This window comes from Calliphora vicina, chromosome 4 (assembly GCF_958450345.1).
Source record: "Calliphora vicina chromosome 4, idCalVici1.1, whole genome shotgun sequence".
In the NCBI taxonomy this organism is placed as follows: domain Eukaryota; kingdom Metazoa; phylum Arthropoda; class Insecta; order Diptera; family Calliphoridae; genus Calliphora; species Calliphora vicina.
Window position 1 is genome coordinate 102,141,943 of NC_088783.1, and position 19,531 is coordinate 102,161,473.

Consider the following 19,531-nt stretch of genomic DNA (forward strand, 5'->3'; position numbering starts at 1 on the left):
ATATTTCATCACAATGGATCCTATGGGTCTCCGAGTGAAAGTGTACTTCTATAGTACACACACCTTCAAATCTGTTCATAGCAATATCGATTACTGCATCGCAAAACCATTTTTTGACATGCATTTCCATATTATAATCCCAAACAGGGATATATGGCTGCGAGAACTCTACCCCCGGACGATGTCATAAGGGTATATACTGACGGCTCTAAAAGGGGTGGAGGTTTCTTTATCTAGAATTTTATGACAAAATCCTAATACATGCTACCTAACTTCTGCACTGCTCTTTAAGCTGAAATTACTGCTATAAATTGTGCATCCAATTGGCTAAGGTATTCGAATATCTGGAGATATATGTTTATTTAATGACAGTAAGCCGTTAACGGAATAGCGAGTGTCTTCACGACGTCTAGGAGGAATGCTAAGGATGACGATATATATAGGTTCCCAGACACGATGGAAATCAGGGTAATTGCATAGCAGACCAATTGTGCAAAAGGGGTGAGATGATGGATGAGGAGTCGATCAATCCCTTTTCTAGTATTTCCCTTGCAAAATGAAAAATGGTTGTATAGCAGAGACTATCAGCCCAATTATGAATAAAAATTTCCCCGGGAGTTTTTTCCCATTGAATTTGAATAGGAAAAATGGTAAAAGGGAAAAAACTCCCGGGGAATTTTTATTCATAATTGGGCTGTATATGAGAGTGCACAGAACAGGTGGGACGGGCTTCTGGGATTGTCTAAGACTCTCTAGGGGAAACTTGTACCACTCAAAAGTTCGAATGGATGGCTCTGCTCTATATCACCGTGATATCTACTAACAGTCAGAAGGAGTATATTCTCAAAAAGCAACGACAGGACTTTGCTAAATTTGAACGAATTTACGCCTTTGTAAGTGGTGTCCCAACTGCCGACGCGATCAGTTATCAGGTGAAGAGAGCAGGGAAACCTCTGGTAATGTTCAGCCATCAACATCAAAGGCATTAAGAAATCCGGCATCGTTAAATATAGGGGTTTCATCTCCGGCTAGATCTATTAAAGGCTGCCAAAGAAGACCATTAAGAGAGCTATGTCAGGTGATGATAAACCCTCCTCATCAACAAAGCGGGTGAAAAAATACTAAATAGTTTATTTGGAACAAATTGGAAAAAAATCCGTTGGTTTTTCTAATTATTGGAAATACTGTTTATACATAAAACATATTTCGTCATTTCAAGCGAATTTTAAATTTATTCAACTCTTTGGTTTTTTTTAAATATAACTACAAATACAACTAATAATTTTATTTAAATCGTTTATAATCGAAAAATCACATGTTGTTAATTAAATATAGATAATTTAGTTGCGGCGATTTCCACCGGCTCCTGACAAAATCATAGCAATTCGAATGAATATGTTTAAAGCGTCCATGTATATGGAAAGGCATCTGTAAATTAAAATGTAATATAGTAAATATTCTACGAGAAATGTTAGTTTAATTATACATACGCATTAACAGGATCAAAGGGTGTCATAGCATACTGAGGATGTACTTCAGCTTTGCGTACAATACGTTGTGTATCATAAAGCAAAAATCCACTGAATAATACTAAACCGCCGTAAAGAGACAATGAAGCTAAGCCTAAAAACAAACAGCAAATATTAGGTATGAAAATATTTTCAAAATTAATATAAATATAAATTTATTATGTTAATTACCAGCTCCCAATGCTGTTGTAGGTGGTAACCACATGCCTGCCAAAGAAGAAGCCATTACCAGTCCTAGGCCAATAGCTAAAGGACCACCCATATATAAAAATTTATCACTGGGTGCACAAACAGCAATAGTCGATAGACCACCAACTACGCCACCGGTATAAATAGCTGCCCGAGTCAATAAAGGACCACCAAGGAAACATAATGGTGCAATAACAGCACCCAAAACGGCACAATGAAAAGCCCAAGCCAATTGTTTAGCACCAATACCCTCTTTATATGGAATTGATTGTGTCATGGCACCGGTGCCAATTACTAATGCAAATGTGGCCAAAGTGGACTAAGTATGACAAAAACAAACAAAATGCAATGGCTACATTTAACACAAATATATTTTATAGATTATTAACTTACCAGCCAACCGTTACGTGTGGTTAATTCCAAAAGACGTGGAGAACGGAAAACAGCGGCTGTCGTCAATGCAGTTAGAACGCAAGATGCTCCAAAATATCCATAGGTTGTGTGTAAGCGATCTCTAACAAACTGTGGCCATAAACTGCAAAAAAACATTAGATTAATTTAATAAATTAGAAATGTTTGACCAATTATGTCCTATTGGCCATGTTCATAGCTTTAAATTAATTAAATAAATTTTAGTATTCACCAAAAATCTAATTTAGAATTATAAATGTCAGCAACTCATTCCATCATATAACCTTTCCCGATATAACAAATTCTTTATCTTAATTCAAGACTTTATTTGAATAGAATTTATTTATTGTTTCATTAATTCATAATAAAATTCATTCAACAATTGAATGGTTAAATTCATAAATTATATTCAATAAAGGAGAGAGAATGCTAATAAATTGAAGAAAAATGTAATCAACAAATGTAAGAAATTTTCCTCAAATAGAACTAAAATTATATTTTTTAAGAATCCTAGGCATAAATCAAGATCATCGAAATAGCTTGCATTTTAATTTTTTTTTATTAAAATTTTAAACATAGTTTAAGAGTTATAAAGGGGCATTTACATTATGATTTTAAGTAGACTTTAAGTCATGGGATTTTTTTGTATTGGCAAACTGTGAAGGCAACAAAAAGGCACGATTTCTGTTTTTCATGGCTTTTTTTGATATTGTGCTATATAAATGCAAGTGAATTTTCATAGGGATTTTAAAAGAGAAGCAAAAAAATGCATGACTTTAAATCAACAAGTAAATGTCGCCTAAGAATTTAAAGATACGCCACAAATTTTAAATTACAGAAAATATGAACATATAAATGTTGCATTTTATAGCCAAATTTCAGCCTATTTGGCTTACGGAAACTGGTTCAAAATTCAGTTACAAAATTTTGACCTAAACTAAGAAACCAACTAAAAGCTTTTAATAATTTGTTATCATTTATGTTTCAATAAAAATATTTACATGGTAAAAAAAACAAATACTTACATTGAATTATTCTGTATGCTGGCATCTTTGCTAAGACCTAAACCATAATAACATAATGCTCCCAGCCCAACACCAGCAGCACCAGCTGCAGCACCTTTGCCCATGGAATATGCTAAAATTATAAAAAATATTCATTCTGTTTTTCTTTTACATTAAATTCCATTTCTTTTTACCATTTGCCGATGGTGGTGCCATTAATTTTTCCTTTAAAGTTGGACCGCGTCTAACTTCACCTCGAGCTGTTACTGGTGGCTCCCTGGGTCCACGAGCATATTGGCGAACCAATAAATTATTATTGCTGGGCTTTGCTAAACGTGGAACGAGTAAGCTTTGTTTTAGAGAAGCCGAAAATGTGGTAGAACCGCTGGCTAAACGGCCCGGTAATTGTGTTGCAAGTCTCAGTAACATTTCCAATTGTTGTGAAATTCTTTTCCTGTGAACGAAATTACAAAAATATTTATAACTAAATTTTCAAATTTTTTCTTTGTTTTATACTTTGAATTATTTCTTATTTAATACAACTTCAATACAACTCACTGGATTTTAGTAAATTATTTTTTTGCTGCAATTTTTCGTTCAATTTTGTAATTTAGAAAATTCTCGGTCGTAGATAAATTCTAAATATCATCTGAATGTTGCTTGAACAATAACACAGAGTTGCTCTAGAAAGTATTATTGTATTCAGAGGTGGAAAATTTAATTTTTGTTCGGTATCAAAATTACAAATTCAAATAGTACTTTTTTCAAATACAAAGTATGTACTAAAATTTTAATGATTTCTGTAAATTGTGTGGTAAACAGAAAATACTGTTATACGCATGATTTTCTATAAAAAATATTGTTATACGCATAATTTTTTCAATATGGTTATAAGAAACTTCTCTTAATTAATTAAAAAAAATATATTTTATTCTTCAAAACGTGTGAATGTATTTTATTTTTGATAGATTGAAATCGGTAGCCTGCTGTCTTGATTGTTAAGGCAAATAGAGTCGTTTTGTGTAAAACTAGTTATTGTGAACGTAATACATACCAGCTAATTGATTTGTGTGTGTCGTTTTGTGCAAAACGTTCTGTGAACGTTGTTGTTGTTGTAGCAGCAGTGATTGCTGAGTTGACAGCCCTTGTCCGAGTGAACTTGTGTCATTCCGGTGTGTAGAACCGGCTGTCGGGGGAATGTACTGTACTGTCTGTGAACGACATGACAGCGGGTTCTATGTAACGGAATGACCCTTGTCCACTTTACCAAGTGCTGTCAACTGAACACCATTGCTGATACAACAACAACTATAAATTATATATCAATTTTACCACTATTATTTTTCTGTGTGTAACACATTGAACATGCTACTCGGAAATTATACTTAACTGAACATACCTCGAATAAAAAGTAAACAATTGGAATTGGGCATATTTCTCTATTTATTGTTAGAGACACAATTTTGTTGGTAGATCAAAAGTTATTTCAACGTATAAAATGTCTTGTAAAAATATCGAAAATAATAACACTATCACAAAAAAGTGTGGAGAAATTATAATCACAATGAAGAAGAATGCTAAAAATGGTTATTCTTTCAATTGTTGGTTTTGTGGCACCATTTATGTACAAATGAAAAAATTCACTTTACATCTTGAAAAGGAACATGTTACCCTGTTGGAACAAACAACGTCCATAGTTTCTGAACATAGTAATGAAGAGAATTTGGATGATAAAACAGAAATTCAATTAGACACTGCTATGGATAGTAGTCTATTTATTGGAGAAATTAAAATTGAAGATTGTGATAATGATGATATTAAATCGGAAATAGGAGATGAAAAACCTCAAATTGTAACAAGATCTCATAAAAAGGTAAATTTTATCAAGCATTGCAAGTGATTTGCAATGGATTTGGAAAAGAGTAAGATATACATGTTAATTATTTACATAGTAGCAAGGACGAATAATTAGAATGTAAGTTCTTCATTGTAGTACCATAGTAAAAAAAATATGTTGTAACAAATGGTTACAAGATCTCTTAAATATATAAATTTGATTAAATATTGCAAGATAGTGCAATTGATTTATAAATGGGTAAAATATACATGATCATTATTTACATACAAAGCCTTTACAAACAATTTTTTAAACAAGACGGTAGAATTAGCAAGAAATTATATGAAATGGTACAATGGTATAAACAAATATGTTGATTTCATTAACAATTTATTATGACTTTCATGTCTTACAAACAACTAATTTTTCAATAGGATGGTGACCCAATACACACGTCAAAAATCGTAAAGAATGGTGTTCCTAAAAAAATTCCTTAATGTAGGGTCACACATGACAAATATTTGACGAAAAAGACGTAACCACTAAATAAAATACATTTGAATTCATTTATTTATTTCAAAAACTTATTTTACTTAGTATGATTCAAAACAAAAAATTGTGTTTTGTTTTATTTGATGCTGTTTGATGTTACAAAACACTTGTAAGAGTAAACACGTCAAACAAATTTGCGCTAAAAAAGTGGTTACGCTTTTTTGAGCAAATATTTGGCATGTGTGACCCTACCTTTATTAATGCAGTTATCAGCTCAATGTCCTGAGTTCAATCCTATTGAGAATTTTTAGTGAATCGTGAATTGGCGGTTGAAACAATACCGATTAACTCCTACTAATTTGTACGAGCTTTAACAGCGGATTGAGCACGAGAGAGAGTATTCCAAAAAAATTTAATGAAAAATTTATAGAAAATAGGCCAATGCGTGTAAAATTTTATTTACGTAATAAAGGATTTTGAAATTTTTTTTAAAAAATGCAATTCTTCCCTAAAGTTATTGTGGGGTGCAAAATTGAGTACATGCGAGTTATTTTAGTTTTGTCTGTTTTTTTTATTTAGAACTGGATGTTTTTTGTTTTGAATTGTAATTCATTTTGTGATTAAAATATAAAACCTTGATTTAAGTAGATTTGTATGAATATATTAACATAGAAGATTATTGTGCCATTTAAATAATGCAATTTATACAATTTAATAATTCTCTAATTTTTCAGAGTCGATTGTCACCAACATTTCAAGACCCCCTAGAAACCTTTGAAAGTAATGCTAATGAAATTTCCCTGACTGTACCACAAGAAAATGATGAAGAAATTAAAGTTGATGAAAATATTGACTTAAAAAATGAACCACCACCATTGGAGGATGTGGAAATAAATAACTTTTCAGATGATGAACAGGTAAATTTCATTTTAATTTATTGTGTAAACATAAAATATAATCTTATTTTTAAATTTATTCCTTTAGCTTGATGATAGTTTAAATTTTAGTGATGAAGATAATACTACTGATAGCGATTTCAAAATTGAGAATAGTGACGATGAAAAATTAATGGAACCTCTTAAACAAAGTAAAAAACCTAAAGAAAAAGAATATATATTAGCACTTATTGAAGCCTATTATAAAAAGTCTCAACTCTGGAATGTATCAGATTCAAAAAAATGCAGTCCTAAAAAGAGAAAGATACTTTTACAAAGTATAACTGATGAATTGAATGTAAAACTGAAAACAAAATTAAAATCATGTACGGTAAATGATAAAATAAACCTTATATGCAAGCAGTATGAGAAAGAAATTAAAAGACAATTAAAAAAGAAAGAGAAAAACAAAGATAAGAAAAAAGTTGCAGATAGTTCCGAATTGTGGTTTTATGAAAATATGAGCTTTCTTAAATCTATAGTAGAAAGTAAATTGAAACAGAAAAAGGTAGGAATATTCAAAAAATTTTACAATGAATCATATAAATATAGTTTTATTTTTCTATTTTAGAGAAAAACATATCATAAAGTGGTAAGTAGACAAATTAAATTTGTACTAAACTATTAAGAAATTAAAATGTAAACTTTTTATTGTTGTATTTGTTTACATCACACCACTGTGCGATTTTTCGCGATAAACAAATCCCGATTTTCGGGTTTATTGAAAATAATCCCGGTATTTTTCGAGATTAACAAATCCCGAATATTTTTTATAAATCGCGTGACTTGATATTTTAAGAGCTTTCTGATGCTCTAAAAATACATAGAAAGCATACTTATAATACTAATAGCGCTTCAAAAACTAACGGAAAAAGAATATTAAACAGGTATAAAATTTCTTGGAACGTTAGTTTATTAATAATATCGCGTTAACTGTGAAATTTAATTTTATTCTTTTAGTTTTTTTTTGTTTGTATGTACATACAGTTGCGAACAAGATAATAGCAGTACCACGAAATTTTGAAATATTTTAAATTTTTTCACAGTGTACTGTGTTTGACATACAGAAGAGAGTGGACGTCGAATATATTGACTACAGCCTGAGCTTCCAAATAAAACCAGTTTAGACCCGCCAGTTCACAATATATTGCGATATTTGCTTGCAAACCAGTCGGCATTCAGCGTACTCCAAACGAGTACCACTAGAAATCATCTCCTTACTGTCATGTCAATAACTTCTAAATTTCATTCGGTTTTTATTTGCTTGACAGATTAAATGGATTGCATTTGATGATTCTGACGATATTTTGATCGTCCTGAGGTGCAGTTTTCCGTTTGCAGTCCCTATTTTCTTAAGCAATGGTGCAATGTATTGCGCGACCCACAAAAACAGGAATTTTATAAAAAAGAACTATATTTAACATTAAAAATACAATAAATTCAGCATATTTAACTAAATTGTACTTTAATCTTAAAAATTATTACGTATTTTTTTTAAATAGGAAAATAACAAAATTAAGCAAATGTAACAAAATTTTAAGAGAATTAACTGATATGGTACTTAACATTTTATTTTATACACTGTGTTGGAGATAAATAAAATTATGCGCCTAAAAATAGGCTGTTGTTACCAGTGAATGTTGAAAAATATTAAATGTCGTTAACAGTTTGTTGAAATACTTAAAAGAACGACATTAAAAGTACCTGTTACTTTCTTGTTTTGTTACCAGTGATTTTTTAAAAACGTTACTAATGAATGTTGAAAGATACAAAAGAACGACATTTAACAGTATGTTGAAAAATGTGAAAGAACGATATTAAAAGTACCTGTTACTACAGTTGTTCCAGTGATTTTTCTAAAACGTTGCCTGCGAATGTTGAAGAAAATAAAAGAACAACATTTAACAGTATGTTGAAAAATATAAAAGAACGACTTAATTGTACCTGTTACTTGCAATATTCAGTAACTGTTGTTACCAGTGATTTTTCAATCACAGTGATTAAATCACAGGTATGGAAATATCGCTCATCTCTACTTAACAGTCTTGATAATTGAATTATAATACAAAAATACGTCTGAAATATGTATCAGAAATAATTTCAGAAACAATTTCAGAAATATAAAAAATTAAAAAAATATTTCACATGTTTTTTTTATAATAATATTAAAAAAAAGTCTATTTTGAAAAATATCACTTTTATGATGAAGTTCAGGCGACGAATTTGGAAAAATATGGAGTTGCACACGTAACCCACTATATACGAAGGGTAGTCGAATGGGTCCTAAATGCGACTGCATAAGTCGAATTTCTGAAATAATTTTGGAATTTGAGAAAAACAATTTTTAAAAAAAGTATATTTTGAAAAAAAATCACTTTTATGATGAAGTTCAGGCGACGAATTTGGAAAAATATGGAGTTGCACACGTAACCCAAAAAAGTCTATTTTGAAAAAAGTCACTTTTATGATGAAGTTCAGGTGACGAATTTGGAAAAATATGGAGTTGCACACGTAACCCACTATATACGAAGGGTAGTCCAATGGGTCCTAAAATATATGACAGCGCGCCCTGTGTAGTACCTCAGTGGTGGTGTGGAAATCTACACAAATTTCAAATAAAAATTTTCTTATTTCAAATTTATTTATTCTACTTATACTGTTTTTTCATATTACATGCGGAACTCCTTATATAGTGTGTTACGTGTGCAATTCCAAATTCGTAGCATGATTCCAAATTCCAAAATTATTTCAGAACTACGAGTTAGATAGTCGCATTTAGGACCCATTGGACTACACTTCGTATATAGTGGGTTACGTGTGCAACTCCATATTTTTCCAAATTCGTCGCCTGAACTTCATCATAAAAGTGACTTTTTTCAAAATAGACTTTTTTTAAAAACTGTTTTTCTCAAATTCCAAAATTATTTCAGAAATTCGACTTATGCAGTCGCATTTAGGACTCATTCGACTACCCTTCGTATATAGTGGGTTACGTGTGCAACTCCATATTTTTCCAAATTCGTCGCCTGAACTTCATCATAAAAGTGACTTTTTTTAAAATAGACTTTTTTTTTAATATTATATATTGTATTAGCTATGTTCAATAACTAAAAGTTGTTACTAGTTAGTAACAATTGTTACTGGAAAAGCGTTCATTAACTCAAAAACTTGCAAGTAGAGAAAAAATCAAGAGCGTATAAATTTTAGAGAGTATTCTCTCGTTGCAAACTATTACAAGTTCTATTTTGAACTCGTAATAGTTAGCAGCTTATATTTTATATGTTTTGTGGTGAAAAAATGCCAAAACAAAAGAATTTTCAATAAAATTAAAGAAAATGTGAGTATTTATACATTTTAAAAGGAATAAAATAAGAAAATTGTGTGTATAAAACAATTGTTACTGGAAAAGCGTTCATTTACTTTTTACTATTTTTGAGAATTTAAGAGAGTAATTTTGTAAATTTTGATTTTGTTCTCTCGTTGCAAGTATTTACTGGGAAAGTAAATGAACAGACCTATTATTATAAAAAAAACATGTGAAATATTTTTTTAATTTTTTATATTTCTGAAATTATTTCTGATACCTATTTCAGACGTATTTTTGTATTATAATTCAATTATCAAGACTGTTAAGTGATTAACAGTGCTCTGTTGAATGTAAAATGAGCAATGTTAAAAAATGTGGTTTTTGTCTGTGCTAGTTAAATACGAATTTATCTTCACACACATAAAAATATTTGACTTCTTTAAAAAAAAATTAATTCAATAATCCGGCACTGCTATTCCAATGTTAATAAAAAAATACATATTGTCATATATAAGAGCCTTTATTTCGGAAGTTATCATTATTTTTACAAAAAGATTACCTCACAAAAAACTTACAGGCTTGACCGATTATGGGTATAAACAAAATTTTAAGTTTAAAATTTTTAAAGACGTTGCACAGAGGGTTGAAATGTACCAAAAGTGGCGATTAATTCAAAAGCTGAACTTTATCTGTTTCAGTCATGTTTGGTATTGGGTTAAAGTGCATTAAATAATACATCACAAACTGCTAAAATTATGTTGTGAGTAACTTACTTTATTGGCAGTGAGCGGTCAAAGTCAAATAATTTATCAACTTCAGGTATTTGAGAACATAAATAAATAATTTTTGTTTAGATAAATGTTTTGAAAATATTTTTTAAGAATTTTTTTAAAGTTCTCCATTATTGGGGTTTTTTCGATATATAGATTGAGTTTAAAAAAAAACAGGGCGAGATCGGGTAAATACCATTATATGCTTTTAAAATATGAACTTTCAGCTTCTATATACAGAAAAAAAATCGTGCGGGTTTATAGAGGTTTTTTTACTTGTTTAAGTTATTGAATAATCAAAAAAATAAAAAGACGATGCGTTTTTTGGTTTGATCTCTTTAATGGTCACAAAAAGAATGTGTAAAGAAAATATAAAAGTTACTTGTTATAGTTAAAGAATTTTGCAAGTATCTATTTACAGTTACAAAATTATAAAAAGTAAAATAGAGCGATAAATAAAGAGAGTGTCAACTAAAAGAGTTATTATTAGTTTGTTTTGTACCAAATTCTTAAATAAAGTATAATATTGAATGAAATTTAAAGGAATGAATTGATAAACGTAAAACGAATTAAATTATAAAATGAAATATATATAATATTAAGTAATTAAATAAAATTATTAAATATGATTGTGACCGAACATACTCCCCGCCATTGAAAATAGTTTTCAATTAGTTTCGTCTATTGGTAAGGGAGCAATTTTGTGTATAGATCTTCTAAGAATGCCTTTTGATGTTTGGACGTCTACCACTCGAATTTTTTCGTCACGACCAGGAATTACTTTTACGATACGAGCGAGGAGCCACTGTTGTGGAGGTATATTATCCTCATGAACGATTACCAATCTGCCTATTTGAATATTTTGAGATGACTTGAACCATTTAGCTTTTTGTTGTAGTGTGAGGACGTAGTCACGTACCCATTGTGTCCAAAACTGCTGCTTCAAGTATGTAACCATTTGCCAATGCTTTAAATAACTGATGGTTTTGTGGTTTTCTAAATTTTCGTCAGGCAAAGCAAGTAACGAGGAACCAATTAGCATGTGTCCTGGCGTTAAAGCTTCTCCATCATTCGGATCATCCGATCTGGGTGCTATAGGGCGTGAATTCAAGATGGCTTCCACTTCAACAAGAATTGTTTGCAGCTCTTCATATGTAACACCAGCGTTAGACATATTTTTGACTAAAATGGTTTTGGTGGATTTTACTGCGGACTCCCAAAGTCCACCGAAATGGGGTGATCGTGGCGGAATAAACTTGAATTGGAATCCAGTAATTTCACTATACTCCATTATAGCTTTGGTGTTATCTTTATCGAAGAAACGCTGTTTAAATTCGTTGAGCCTTGCGTTGGCGCCAACAAAATTTGTGGCGTTGTCACAATATAAACGATGAGGTATTCCACGTCTACCTATAAATCTCTTCAAACACAAAATAAAGCAATTAGTAGACAGATCCGAAACGAGTTCAATGTGGATAGCCTTTGAGGCAAAACAAACGAAAATAGCCACGTATGTTTTGTATGGCGGTTTTCCTCTGATCCTATAAGACGTGTAAAATGGACCACAGAAGTCTACACCACAAATAAAAAAAGGACGTTGAGCCTTGAGACGATCGGCTGGTAGGTCACCCATAATTTGTTGTAATAGCCGAGGTTTGTATTTGAAGCAGTGGATGCAATTTCGTACTATTTTTCTTACTATATCTCGAGCGTTTGTGACCCAAACTTGTTGACGAAGGATTCCAAGAAGAGCTTTAGGTCCTGCATGAAGATGTTTTAAGTGAAGATGCTTGATGTAAAGGGTTGTAAAACGATGATCTTTTGGGAGTAATGCTGGAAACTTTGTGTTGAACGATAATGATGCATTTGCTAGCCTGCCACCAACTCTGAGTATCGGTAATGTTGTTCTATAACTGGGCATGTCTTGAAGAAATGGCGATAATTTTTGCAGTGCGGGTTGTAAAGTAATACCTTTTTGTAAGTGACAAATTTCATCTCTAAACGAAGATTGTTGAATGTCGTGTACAATTTTCCAAAACGACAATTGTAGTTCTTCGGAAGTTATGAATGAATTTCGTTTTGGTTTGTGAAATAGACGATGAATATAAACGATGATGTGCAGTATTCGAAGAAACGATGATTGATTTTTGATGATTTCAGAAATGATTGAATTAGCGACAATGGTTGTTTTAAACGATGTTTTTCTGATATCTGACGAAGGAAGTTTGGTAGTAGATATGGTGCTTTTAGGCCAATCTTTTTCATTTAGCATGAGAAAGTCTGGACCTCTGAACCAACTTGTAGAAGCAAGTTCATTTGCGAGACAACCGCGAGATACGATATCCGCCGGGTTTTCCTTCGATGGTACATGACGCCAAGGTATATTGTTGGTTGTATTCTGAATTTCTGATACTCTATTGGCGACGAAACACACATACGACGACGAATGATTTTTAAGCCAATTTAATACTATTTTAGAATCTGACCAGAAAAATATTTGATACATATAGTTCTGAAACTTATCTTTAATTTTGGCCCATGTGCGACTCAGTAAGAGAGCAGCGCATAACTCCAATCTGGGCAGTGATTGTTGGACGACAGGAGCAACCTTAGACTTAGCAATAAGTAGATTTACTTGAAAACCATTGGGAACACGTACACGAATATACAAACAACAGCCATAAGCTAACTGTGAGGCGTCCGAAAAACCATGGATGTCAAAATTCGTGTCTGGAGATAAACCAACAAATCTGGGTATTTCTATTTGGTTAATGTGTGGTAAGGTTTTTTCGATTTGAAGCCAACGATTTTGTAGTTGTTCATTTAAAGGTATGTCCCAACCAATTTGCTGCTTCCACATTTCTTGTATGAGGATTTTGCAAGAAACTACAACTGGGCTTAACAAACCAAGGACATCAAAAATTCTTGCAACTACCCCTAACACCAAACGCTTTGTAGGTACTTCAATAATTGATAATTCGAATTGAAAACAAAATACGTCTTTATCAGGCTTCCAATACATTCCAAGAGCCTTGGTAATATTTTCATTACTTGTTTTTAGGAGCAAATCTTCATTGGAATGTGATATTTGTGAATAATTGGAACTCCACTTTGATAGTTTTAATCCTGCTCTATCTAGAATTTGTGTAATTTCAGTCTTTTTTATTAGCAGTTCAGTGAGAGTTGATGATCCAGTAAGAAGGTCGTCTACGTAAAAGTCTTGCTTGAGAACGTGAGACCCAATGGGAAATTCTTGTTTGTATGTGTCAGCGATGAATGAAAGACTACGTATGGCGAGAAACGGTGCAGCTGAAGTACCATATGTTACAGTGTTGAGCTGATATAAATCTAATGGACTATTGCCGTTGTCCCTCCAGAGGACTAGTTGGAAATTTCTATCCTCTTCATGCACCAAAAATTGTCTGTACATTTTACAAATGTCTGCTGACATAGCGAATTTATGAAAACGAAAACAAAGAATTGCGATGATTAGTTCTTGCTGGATGGTTGGTCCGACCATTAATATTTCATTCAATGATTTGTTTGTGGATGTATGAGCTGAAGCGTCAAACACCACTCTCAGTTTGGTTGATGAGCTTTGGGGACGCAAGATTGAATGATGAGGTATCACATAATGGGGTTTATTCAAAACATCGTAGCTGACTAAAGACATGTGTCCGAGTGAAATATATTCTTGCATAAATTCGATGTACATTTTGTTTATCATTTCGTCCTTTTGAAGGCGCTTCTCAAGGTAAATAAAACGACGATGAGCGGTTTCAAAAGAGCTACCAAGTTGTTCGACTGGGAACTTAAATGGCAAACGAACCTTGACTCTACCAGTTTCATCGAAAACTGTATTTTTAATGAAATGGGACTCACATTGATTTTCCTCTTCCGTCATCAACGATTTATTTTGGGCAAATTCTTCAATTTCCCAAAATGACTTTAGCATCGTATCTAAATCTTGGTAGGTAATGACATTGCAGGACAAAATTTTATTTGGTGTCTGAGAATCAACCTTGCCTCCTATTATCCATCCAAGTTTGGTGTTAATGAGACAGGGGAGCTCTTCTCCAAGAATAACCTTGCCATCAAGTAGAAGATCGAAGAAAATCTCGGAGCTAAGAAGTAAATCAATGCGCTGAGGTAAATAAAAGGATCTGCCAGCTCCACATCTGAAGGAATATTCCAATTACTAATATTTACGCGTTCGGCTGGTTGTTGAGATGAAATTGATTTAGTGACGGAGAATATTGATGTGAATTCAAATTCTGATATACGAGATTTAACCGTTGCGGCGACTTTATATCTTAATTGTGTACGAATATCCGAGACTCCAGCTATATCTTGAATGGACCTGGTTTGACTGAGACGAAGTCGATTGGCAGTTTCTTGGGTAATTAAATTAATTTCTGAGCACGAATCTAAAAGAGCTCTTAGAGGCTGTAATGTTCCAAATTTATCTCTAACTAAAACAATAGCTGTAGGGAGCAAAACTCGACGATGAGTGCGAGTAACGAATGATGAATTTGTTGTTAAATGGATGGCTGCTGAACCAGTTGTTTGTCTGGACGATGATGTTTGCTGGTTTGAAGTTGATTGAATCGAAGACGACGGTTGAATCGATGATGTGGAAGACTGTGCCGATGATGAACGCTGTTGAAACGATGGATTCGAAAATGTATGACGTTGTAACGATGAATTTGATGAATCTGAAGTTTGCGAACTTTGATTATGCAATGATGTGTGATGAGAAACACGACAAGTTCGGCATCGTGATTTTGAAATACACTTTGACACCATATGGCCTTTACGAAGACAATTGATGCAAAGATTAGAGGATTTAACAAAATCAAAACGACGGGGCACAGGTAACGCTAAGTATGAAGCACAATTTCCTACAAAATGGTCTTTGCTTTGGCAATACTCACAGAAAATATTTGATGTAACGAGCGATAAACCTGGACGTCTAAATTTTGGCTTAAGTTTCGGTTCTGGATCACGAAAGGAGTCGGCTTCAGCACTTCGGCTTTCAAGGAATTGACAGCGACGACTAAGAATGGAATAGCAGTCATCCCATGATGGTAACTTGTTGAAATCTTGTTTCTCATCATAAACAGCTTTGGATTCCGAATCGATTTTTGACAAAACAATGTGTATAATAATTGCATTCATAACATCAAGTTCTGAACCCAAAGATAATAAAGAACTTCGAATAGCAGCAACATTGTCCAATATAGCACGCAAACCCGTAGAACTTGGTTTATTTATGGGCGAAATCGAAAATAAAGTGTTAACATTATCGATGAAAATTAAAGATTTGTTGTCGTATCTGTTTCTTAAGCTGTCTAAAGCCTTTTGATAATTTTCTTCTATTACTTGCAAGGGCTCAATTAGTGCAAGTGCTTGGCCACTAAGGCAGTTCAACAGGTAATTAAATTTGTCAATAGTAGGAATGCAAGTTTCATCGTGAACTAACATTTTGAATGTTGTAATAAACCGTGAGTATTCACAATATTTTCCATCGAAAGTGGGTAGTTTTAATTTTGGAAGGCGATTTTGATGCGAAAATGATGAAGTTGTATTTAAAAAACTTTGATCTACATCACTAGAACGTCGCTTCTTATTTAACAAATCTACCATATAACTTTTGCTTGCGATAAAAATTTCCTCTAAATCAGTACGGCCTTCATCTGAAGGGTCTAAACGTTCAATTTGGGTTTGAATATGGCTCACCTGCTTAAAGTACGACTCCAGCATTTGTAAACGACATTCGATTATTGTATAATCAGCAGATGATCCTTCCTTTTCTATTTTAGTTTTTAAATTAGAAATAGTACGCTTCATAGTTGTCCTTTGAGATTTTAAGGAAGACAAGTCAGACTTCAATTTAGCTGCAGTTTCGTCCTCATTAGCCATTTTTATTAAAAAGTAGCTAACTTGTAGAAAAGTTATAACCAAATTAAAAAAAAAGGCACGAAAATTTACTATTACATCCAAACGCAACACTAATTGATAAGTAAAAGTACCATACAGGCCGAAAATGTATCAACACTAGTAAGTTGCTTTAATTACCCAACACAGATGAACCGGTAAATATTTTTGGTAGATTTAATATTAGTATGTGTGTATGTTTTTGATGTTCAATTACTTACATGAACCTTAAATTGTCTCAAAAAAAGAAATAGCAACGAAGAGTTTCAAATGTTGATGAAAGAATACAATAACGATGAGATGAAGTTTTATTGTTGTTAGATGAATACCGAAAAATCCAAATGATGATTATGTTGATGAATACAAAATACAGCAACAGAGTTTGGTGGCTAGCTAGTGCTTGTACCGACAAACAAATGCACAACTTAATTTGTTGATAATAATGATCTTCTGCTTACAAATATTTTTGAAGAACGACGATGATGAAAGCAGCAACAAGTAAATGCACAACTTAATTTGTTGATGATAATGATATTCTCAATCAGAATATTTTTCACTCAATGTCTAGTGTTTTTATTTATTTAATTTGAATAATTTAAAACTTTAATTTTATTTTCGAAAACTTTTATACTTTTTATAATTTTTAACCGTCCTGTCACGGTCGCCAAATGAATAATCAAAAAAATAAAAAGACGATGCGTTTTTTGGTTTGATCTCTTTAATGGTCACAAAAAGAATGTGTAAAGAAAATATAAAAGTTACTTGTTATAGTTAAAGAATTTTGCAAGTATCTATTTACAGTTACAAAATTATAAAAAGTAAAATAGAGCGATAAATAAAGAGAGTGTCAACTAAAAGAGTTATTATTAGTTTGTTTTGTACCAAATTCTTAAATAAAGTATAATATTGAATGAAATTTAAAGGAATGAATTGATAAACGTAAAACGAATTAAATTATAAAATGAAATATATATAATATTAAGTAATTAAATAAAATTATTAAATATGATTGTGACCGAACAGTTATAGTGAAAGAACTCCTCTTGCTAAAAAACATATTCTGATACAAAATAGGTTAAAACATTTTTTTTAAAGTTGTGTTTTTATGTATTTATGATTGTTCATTACAAAAATTTATAATATTGTCTTTTGTGGCTTTTTTTAAATAAATTTGTACATTTATAAAATTTTGTGAAAAACAAAAATTAGATTTTAAATTAAATTTATGCTAATGTAAATACATATAATAAATTTATGTTTTGAATTTTTTAATAGCATATTAAGTATGCTTTTATTTCCAATTTAATTCATTAATTTATCGCTTTCCATTCCAAAGTTACAGCATAAATTGTGAGCTAAGGTCTTTTTTTCCAAAAAACAATAATGCATTTAACGGGTTAAAAAAAATTTTGTTTAAACTTCTTTTTTTCTAAAGTGCTGTGTTTTTATGGATTTATGATTATTCAGTACTAAAAAATTATAATATTCTTTCTCTTTTATAACTTTTTTGAAAAAATTTTTAAATTTATACAATTATGTGTAAAACAAAAATTGGATTTTAAATTAAATTTATACTAATATAAATACATACAATAAATTTATATTTTGAATTTTTAATAGCACATTAAGTATGCTTTAATTTCCAATTTTATTCAATAATTTATCGCTTTCCATTCCAAAGTTACAGCATAAATTGTGAAAAAAGGTCTTTCCTAGTGGTACTGCTATTTTCTTGTTCGTAACTGTATGTATGTTAGTTTAGGTCAACATTTTAAAAAGTTCTCGTAGGCCGAATAAGTTGAAATTTGCCATTCATGCATACTACTGATGACATTGCAATATTATGTTGGAAAATTCGAAATCAAATCCGAAAATTCGAAGTTATATCCGAAAAATGTTTAAAACTTTTAAAATAACCTCTAGATCATCCTGATGACAATGCAATATTATGTTCGAAAATTCGAATTTAAGTTAGAAAATTCGAACATATATTCGACATTTCTTTTAAAACTTAAAATAATCTCTAAATCATGAGGATTCTTAAAAAATGCTTTTAGGTTTATTTGAGATAAATTTCTTACATATTCATATTTTACATATTTTGAAAAAATACTATTTTCAATATATGTAGTATCAGCATATAAGCTTTTTAAAAAATATTCAAGAATTCGAATTTAAATTTGATATGTTCAAGGAGCACTAAAAAGAAGAAAAAACAAAATAATATTAAAAAACATTTAGAAAAGCTTTTTTTTAAATGTTCTAAAAGGAAGAAAATAAACTTTTATTTTATTTTTTTATAAATAAATTGAATAGGAGAAAAAAAACGGAACATACAGTATTGGCCATAACTAAAGCACCCCCTCAATGAATTTTTTCAAATCATAATTTTTTTGATAAAAACGGCTTTTTTGGGATGTATTTTGTATATATTTTATTAACTAATATTGTTAATGTTCATATAATATTCATTTAGTAAAAGATAATTTTATTAAAAATTAATTTAAAATGATAATTCATATAAAAACTCAAAACGCATCGGACAAAACAAAAGCACCCTCTTATAAGATGTTTAAAAATTTGACTCGGTACTGCATATTTGCAATGTGAGTTATCTGGAATCACAATGAATGGACTTAAAAATTCCAAAAGATAAAAATATAGGTAGACGTAGTGTGCAAAATTTAAGTTTTATACAGTTTATTGTAAAAAAACAATGACAAGGAAGAAGTACTCCAGTAAATTTAAAATTAATGTTATTGAAGACTGGAAGACGGGCTTATCACTACATGAATTTAGTAAAAAATATTCAATTAACAGATCAGTTATTTCCAGGCTCGTTTCAAAATTGTTTAAGACTGGTCGAAAATCTCCGGTGCATTATGGATGTCGTTCGCGAAAAAACACGATATTATGATTCCTTGATCAAAAGAGCAATTCAAAAAAATCCTGCAGCATCAGCTATTCAAGTACGAACAAGTTTAGGATTATGCGTTAGCGAAAGAACAATCCGTAGAAGAGTAGTAGAAGCCCGATTATTCAGCTGACGACCAGCAAAAAAACCATTTCTATCAGCTAAAAACAAGAAAGCTAGACTGAAATTTGCCAAAGCCCATATCG

The 19,531-nt window shown here is 31.3% G+C and overlaps 2 protein-coding genes across 4 annotated transcripts in view; one reads left to right on the forward strand and one right to left on the reverse strand.

Annotated features, from left to right (window-relative positions):
* Window positions 1–1,212: 1,212 nt before the first annotated feature.
* On the reverse strand, window positions 1,213–3,827 carry LOC135956597 (growth hormone-inducible transmembrane protein). Of its 2 annotated transcripts, none has more exons than XM_065507133.1 (7): window positions 3,692–3,827; window positions 3,328–3,587; window positions 3,155–3,266; window positions 2,112–2,253; window positions 1,701–2,037; window positions 1,491–1,623; window positions 1,213–1,428 (listed from the first exon to the last, which is right to left on the reverse strand). In XM_065507133.1, the coding sequence occupies exons 2-7, from the start codon at window positions 3,560–3,562 to the stop codon at window positions 1,341–1,343; spliced, it is 1,047 nt and encodes a 348-aa protein (XP_065363205.1). In that variant the 5' UTR covers window positions 3,563–3,587; window positions 3,692–3,827; the 3' UTR covers window positions 1,213–1,340. The 2 variants fall into 2 exon arrangements, with proteins under 2 accessions (XP_065363205.1, XP_065363206.1); XM_065507134.1 differs by lacking the exon at window positions 3,692–3,827 and adding an exon at window positions 3,650–3,666.
* Window positions 3,828–4,633: 806 nt separating this feature from the next.
* The window catches only part of LOC135957858 (zinc finger protein 267-like), a 42,721-nt gene continuing 27,823 nt past the window's right edge, over window positions 4,634–19,531 (forward strand). For both annotated transcript variants that reach the window (XM_065508664.1, XM_065508663.1), the window contains exons 1-4: window positions 4,634–5,006; window positions 6,197–6,379; window positions 6,447–6,905; window positions 6,969–6,989. In XM_065508664.1, the coding sequence (XP_065364736.1) occupies window positions 4,698–5,006; window positions 6,197–6,379; window positions 6,447–6,905; window positions 6,969–6,989 (972 nt within the window). In that variant the 5' untranslated portion in view covers window positions 4,634–4,697. The remainder of the gene's footprint in view (window positions 5,007–6,196; window positions 6,380–6,446; window positions 6,906–6,968; window positions 6,990–19,531) is intronic.

Coding starts and splice junctions, on each gene's coding strand:
- LOC135956597 (XM_065507133.1), bottom strand. CDS start 3,562: ATGTTACTGAGACTTGCAACACAATTACCGGGCCGTTTAGCCAGCGGT. Junction 1,624..1,700: donor TACAACAGCATTGGGAGCTG/GTAATTAACATA, acceptor GTTTGTTTTTAG/GCTTAGCTTCATTGTCTCTT. Junction 1,429..1,490: donor CCCTTTGATCCTGTTAATGC/GTATGTATAATT, acceptor TTTAATTTACAG/ATGCCTTTCCATATACATGG.